The following is a 6,847-nucleotide window of genomic DNA, read 5'->3' on the forward strand; positions in this document are numbered from 1 at the left end:
AGATTCCTGTTCAATCTTCGTAACTTTAAATTCTAAGTTAATGTTACTGATTTCAAGTTGTGATAAAAGGTTATTCTTTTCTTCAAAAATAACCTTTTTCTTGAATAATTCATCGTGTAGACTAGTAGGGTAAACATTTGTACCTAGATCAGTATTTAATTTACGTAAAGAAGAGATATTCTCAGTTTGGGCTAAGGGATTATCATTAAAGTCTGATTCAACTGGTTTAATATTAGCTGTAACATCGGCCACCTCAGCTTTGGTATCTAGTTTAAGCCTAGAATAGAGTTCTGTATCCTCAAACCTTACTACTTTTTTAGGAGCATTCCGTAGCTGTTGAGAATCAATAGTAAGCTCGACTTGTAAAGGGGAAGTGTGGCCTAATTTAACTTCTGGGGAGTTGTGTTTGTTAAGGGTAGTTGACGTAAGAGTCTGAGTCTGGTCTTGATAGTAAAAATACTTAGAGAAAGTGGAACTAGTAGAGTCAGAGGTTGAGCTTTTAGGAGAAGTGTTTTTACTGTAGCTTTCCGTATAAGGTGTGACCTGATAATTTTCATAATAAGTCCGTAGGGGGTCGGTAATTAAACCTGCAATATTAGGGCTATGTATCGTAACAGTCGTATCTTTAAAGGGGAAGGTATTCGTATTATTAGGATATAAATTAAGGGAAAAATTCTTAAAGTGTAATTTAGTATCATTAATAATAATGTAGGATAAGTCTTCAAAGAGTGAAGGGAAAAAGCGAAGGTTGTTAAAATCCAGCATAGGAAATAATCAGGTGGATTTATTGAAAATATGTTTATTATTAGCAATATCCGGGTTTTGTTGTAAAGTACTCTGAACATTATCTAAAAAGGCCTTATTTAGTGGTGTGGTGTGCCTTTTATCTGTATACGTAGCCGCCTCAGAAGTTCTAACAGGGGCCGTGTAATCGTAACCATAAATATAAGGTCTTGCCTTGATCAGCTCTAAATCTGTTTCTATTTCTTTCGTCAAATCAAGCAATTCAGGCAAAAGGTCTTTCGCGGTAAATAGAAAGAGAACAAAATAAGGGATAAAGATCAACGTAAGGGTGATAATAGAATGCATAAGTTTAAAAAATAGTGTATAGGTATATGATAGTTTAATAGGTTTAGGTTTATATATGTGTTGATTTTCTTCGTTAATCGACTTAGAAAACAGTCGATTTTTAGAAGGGGTGATGGTTTGTAGGGTCTTGGATTTATCTAGGTGTAAAGTATCTGTAGGTTGAAAAACAAATCCAGCTTCATCAAAGCTAGGGAATCTCTTTTTCACGTAAAGTATGAACTCTTCGCTTTTCTCGGTCAAAGGAACTTTCTTAAATTGGCCTTTAAGTTTAAGGACAGAAATATAAGACTTAGAAAATAATTTATCGCCCTTAAATCCTTCGAGGAATTTAAGAACCTCTCCGTAGTTATTAAATTTACTTAGATGTAAATTTAATTTATTGTGTACAAGAGCTATGACGAAATTAATGTAAATAAGCCTGGTTTCCTCGTCATAAGAATTACTTTTGTTCAAGTAACCTCTAGAGTGCATAAAGGGGTAAGTGAAAACAGTATGCAACAAAGAGGCCGAAAATAAGTTCCTTTTTGTTCGTGGCGTTAAAAAGGTAAAGGTCGCAATAATCTTATCTGTATAATAAAAAGTGTAATTTTTCATATAAACTATTCAGGAGTTGCACCTAAAATTTAGCCCAAAACTATATGCCCTAGAAAGGGCTAAACAAAACTAATTAGTTCTTAAAAAGCGGAAGAAAAGTAGTAAATTTAGTGTTAAATCTGTCTCTAAATAAGTCTAACGAGGGAAGGGAGACCCGAGTTAGAATTATGTCGGATTTAACACGTCAGGTTGTATATAAGTTGAGCTTAACAGGATCCCGGGTAGGTAAAAAGTGTAGAGGTAAAATAAAGATTAATTAAATTTAAGGAATGAAATTTAATTAATTAGCTAGTAAAAGAGGGGGGTAAAAGTAATAAAGAAGTATAGCCTGAGCAGAAAGTAGATCTAGTATAAAAATACAGCGAACAGTAGAGTCGGGACTCTCCGGATTCGCTGGATATGAAGGGATAGCCTTAAGTCGCGGAGGGAATATTCCCTCCGCGACGTCTCGTAAGGCGTAAGGGAAGAAAAGGGGTTCTTCCCTTGCTCCGGAATAAATATAACAGTTAGCCTAGGGTATGGCGAAGGAAAAAAAGGAATCCGAGGGAAAAAATATACGTGAACTTATTCTAAGTTCACGTATATTTACTACTAGATACGTGAACTTATTCTAAGTTCACGTATATTTACCACTAGATACGTGAACTTATCCTAAGTTCACGTATCTTTACCTCTAGATACGTGAACTTATTCTAAGTTCACGTATCTATACTAATAGGTAAGCCTAACTCTAATAGACTAATTGACCTTAGGGGTCAATTAGTCTCGGAAGTGCAGGCTTATCTAATCTAGACCACAATATGTATCGATATAAAAATATAATACATATTGTGGTATATGCCGCGAAGGTTGACCTTCGCGGTATATCTGATAGTATGTCGCGGAGGTTGACGACCTCCGCGACATCTCGTAAGTACTAGTTACAGTAGATAAAGAATATATAGATAAGCCTACTTAAGGGACTAGTTGTACCCCAGTCGGGGTACAAGTAGTCTCTAAAGTAAGAGCTTATCATATATACGAAGTAATGTACGTCGCGGAGAGGTAATGCTCCGCGACGTCTTTAGAGGCAAGGGAAGAAATCTCCTTCTTCCCTTGCGCCGCGAAATAACCAGATATGGGTTAATAGTAAAATAGGTATCAGAAGGAGATCAATTAGTTAATTTATTGTAAATTAACTAATAGATCGGTGTATAGAAGCTACAGGAGTTGCACCTGAGGGGTATAGAGCCGTCGACCCTAATATCCAAAAGATAATAGGGCTATGTCACCTAAGACCCTAACCGCTGGGTGGATTAGCTAAATTAACTGATGAAAGTTGCACTATAAATAGCGAGAAAAGGTGGTCCCAGCCAATCCTAATCACCTAAAGGGAAAGCGGGTAAGTAGTCTCAGCAGTATGGGCTTTTCGAATGTTATATTGAGGCTTAAATACTTTAATGTAGAATCGTTCTCTTTTAAGTAGCAGTTCAGGTTCGCAGTGTTCTATAATAGAAAAAGAGAACTTGTCCATTCCGAATTCCAGAATAGCCCTAGCTATTCTAGATTTATCCGTAGCCTCCTGTAAGGCTTTATTGTTAGAATAGAACTTAAGTCTCTCTCTAAGGTCGCTAGCTTTACCAATATACCTTTTTTTATTGATTAAATTAGTAAACATATAAATACCAGATTGATGAAAAATAGCGTCATATGCGTTAGAAGGCAACCCTTGCAAAACACGTAGTACTTCCTGATCATTGTGTATACGTAGGTTTTTGTCTTCAATCTGGTCAAATAACTGGGGAAGTAAATGAGGAGGTGTACTAGTACGTCTAGTTTTACGTGTTAATACATCCCTTGCTTCAATAAAATGCGGTAATGCTACAAGGATGGATGTAGAGAGGTTTACACGGTTGGTCTGATGCTGCAGTTCCTTTAAGAAAGAGCTAAACGTAGGGAAGCCGGCCTGGAAAACAACCGTGGTTTTAAAAGATTCACCATCAGGTTTAGTAATTGTGACCATAACATTCTCGTAAGTCAAAGTCTTACGATCAATATCAATAGTGTTATTTTTGTTCTCGGAAAAAATATAAACCGGTAAATTGTAATTAATTAAAGTGTTGTTTTTCATGTAGAATCAGCAGGGTTTGCACCTGAAAGAGTCGGACGAGTCCGCTCATAGCCTCTAGCTGGCTCAGTTTCTTTAATTGAGACTATAACTGATTAATCGATCAGACTATAAGTAAAAAAGCTAAAATGAAAATAATAGAAACCTCAGGAATCGCACCTGTATGAATTGGCCTCACCCAATCTTAACCGCTAAATGGTGGCTTCCTAAATAAAGAGAGGCTAGACTCTGGTTGATCAATCAATCAGATCATAGGAAAAAAGCTTTTAATGAATAATTATAGAAGCCTCAGGGGTTGCACCTGAGTGAATTGGCCGCACCCAATCTTAACCACTAAAAGGTGACTTCTTTAATAAAGAGAGCAGAGTACCGCTCTCCTTATAATCTAAGTTATATATGAAAATAGTCAATAAGGTATAAATCAGGATAGGCCTAAGTAAGATGGTCATATGCTAACGGGCTGTATATAGCAACTTTATTCAACCATCAAGGGTAACCAATCCCTGTCCTTAGGTTATCTAATCTGTGGGGCAGGCAGACCTGTACGTACTAAGATAACTTTTCGGTAGTATCACGCGGCGTTCCACAATGTTTTTAGTCGCCGACTATCTGTCCCTTCATACCAAGATGGGAAAACTCGCTTCCCTCAAGGTAATCCAGCCTCACTGGTCCACCCACTTACCACCAGATAGCCTAACAACTCAACGTATATCCTGTAGCTCCCAGCTCTAGATAGTAGATCCGCCTCACCGGTCCTCTACATTGGGATAGTTTTCACTTAGCATTATGAATAACATAATGTAAATTTATACTAACCAACTTTCTCTAGGGCTGTTGCCTCTGAGCTAAAAATACCTTATTGTACGTCAAATTTTAGACTCCTTCCAAGCTTTACTCCCCCGCAACGTTCCAATACACAACTAAATTCACCAGTTTTATAAATAAGTGATAAACTAACTAAATAATTCTTCTAGGAATAGATTAAGCCAAATCTAAAAGAATAAACAGGGAGCAGATGGTAGGGTGTGAGGCCCCATACAAAAGACTATGAATATTCCTCTATGGATTAGAATTTAGGTTTACTAAAAATAAATAAAAAAAAGCAAGATAAAGCTGCATATTTTCCCGCAACAGAAAATACACACCCCGAAGGTAAAATTTGATTTCCTATCTAGCTTCAAAATAGACTGTGTAAAGGTTATTAATAATATTACAACTAAAGGGCATATCAGAAGTAAAAATTAAAAATAAATACTATCCTACTAAACGTGGGTAAAGTAGAAAGTGCGAACTCCCCACAGTAACTAAAAAAGTATAGTCTCCCTATTTTTAACTAGACATAAGCTATAATATATAGATACTTGAGTGTAAAGCAAAGGTAGCTATACGCTAGAATCAGGGGATAAAACCCTAAACCTAGACTGTAAGCGTGCAACTAAACACCCAAGTAAAAATATAAGTTAAATACAAACGGTAATATAAACCGTAGGTATAAAACAGATATCTTATAGATATCAATGTATTAGAGCTAATACATAACGACTAAGCAAAGTAGCGTAAACCGAGCCACGAATAAATCTGAAAAAATTAAAAAGGTAAAACTGGTCGTGGTTAGTAAACACTAAATGGCATTAGTCACTAGCAGGTCTACATTGTCATCTAAAAATGGGGTGGATGTAGGATGTATGAAAAAGGGTAAGCAATATAAAGTAAAAAGAATGAAAAATTAATTAAGAGGAGTTCTAGCAATGTTCCCTGTGATCTTTTCTATATCATGTATCTCTTTAGCTAATAGGGTTTGGTTATACTTAAGATTGGATATGCTTTTAGTATTATCATTAATCTCCTTAATGAGATTAATTTTAGTATTTTCCATGAAATCAAGTTTATTTTTGATATTGTGTATACTAGTTGTAATATCATGGTTGATATTAGTAATAGATAGATAGGCATTTTTGTACTTATCTCTGATACTAGAAGGAATATGATCTACATCTTTGATGTTATTAATATTAAACTGTTTAGTTAATTCCAGCTTTTGTTTGACTAGGTTAGAAGATTCCTGTTCAATCTTCGTAACTTTAAATTCTAAGTTAATGTTACTGATTTCAAGTTGTGATAAAAGGTTATTCTTTTCTTCAAAAATAACCTTTTTCTTGAATAATTCATCGTGTAGACTAGTAGGGTAAACATTTGTACCTAGATCAGTATTTAATTTACGTAAAGAAGAGATATTCTCAGTTTGGGCTAAGGGATTATCATTAAAGTCTGATTCAACTGGTTTAATATTAGCTGTAACATCGGCCACCTCAGCTTTGGTATCTAGTTTAAGCCTAGAATAGAGTTCTGTATCCTCAAACCTTACTACTTTTTTAGGAGCATTCCGTAGCTGTTGAGAATCAATAGTAAGCTCGACTTGTAAAGGGGAAGTGTGGCCTAATTTAACTTCTGGGGAGTTGTGTTTGTTAAGGGTAGTTGACGTAAGAGTCTGAGTCTGGTCTTGATAGTAAAAATACTTAGAGAAAGTGGAACTAGTAGAGTCAGAGGTTGAGCTTTTAGGAGAAGTGTTTTTACTGTAGCTTTCCGTATAAGGTGTGACCTGATAATTTTCATAATAAGTCCGTAGGGGGTCGGTAATTAAACCTGCAATATTAGGGCTATGTATCGTAACAGTCGTATCTTTAAAGGGGAAGGTATTCGTATTATTAGGATATAAATTAAGGGAAAAATTCTTAAAGTGTAATTTAGTATCATTAATAATAATGTAGGATAAGTCTTCAAAGAGTGAAGGGAAAAAGCGAAGGTTGTTAAAATCCAGCATAGGAAATAATCAGGTGGATTTATTGAAAATATGTTTATTATTAGCAATATCCGGGTTTTGTTGTAAAGTACTCTGAACATTATCTAAAAAGGCCTTATTTAGTGGTGTGGTGTGCCTTTTATCTGTATACGTAGCCGCCTCAGAAGTTCTAACAGGGGCCGTGTAATCGTAACCATAAATATAAGGTCTTGCCTTGATCAGCTCTAAATCTGTTTCTATTTCTTTCGTCAAATCAA

The 6,847-nt window shown here is 35.6% G+C and overlaps 2 protein-coding genes and 1 pseudogene across 3 annotated transcripts; all 3 read right to left on the minus strand.

Moving 5' to 3' along the window:
* Positions 1-217: 217 nt before the first annotated feature.
* Positions 218-1,560, minus strand: FGSG_14024 (hypothetical protein; annotated as a pseudogene; the record flags this gene model as incomplete). Its single annotated transcript has 2 exons — positions 218-623; positions 837-1,560.
* A 1,489-nt stretch (positions 1,561-3,049) lies between these two features.
* Positions 3,050-3,793, minus strand: FGSG_14025 (uncharacterized protein; the record flags this gene model as incomplete). The annotated part of the gene is made up of 1 exon (XM_011330571.1): positions 3,050-3,793. The coding sequence occupies one exon, from the start codon at positions 3,791-3,793 to the stop codon at positions 3,050-3,052; it is 744 nt and encodes a 247-aa protein (XP_011328873.1).
* Positions 3,794-5,516: 1,723 nt separating this feature from the next.
* FGSG_14026 (uncharacterized protein) lies at positions 5,517-6,611 on the minus strand (the record flags this gene model as incomplete). Its single annotated transcript, XM_011330572.1, has 1 exon — positions 5,517-6,611. One exon carries the CDS (start codon positions 6,609-6,611, stop codon positions 5,517-5,519), a length of 1,095 nt encoding a protein of 364 aa, XP_011328874.1.
* Between the last annotated feature and the right edge of the window lie 236 nt (positions 6,612-6,847).

The sequence above is a fragment of the Fusarium graminearum genome, genomic scaffold (genome assembly GCF_000240135.3).
Source record: "Fusarium graminearum PH-1 supercont3.12 genomic scaffold, whole genome shotgun sequence".
NCBI lineage: Eukaryota > Fungi > Ascomycota > Sordariomycetes > Hypocreales > Nectriaceae > Fusarium > Fusarium graminearum.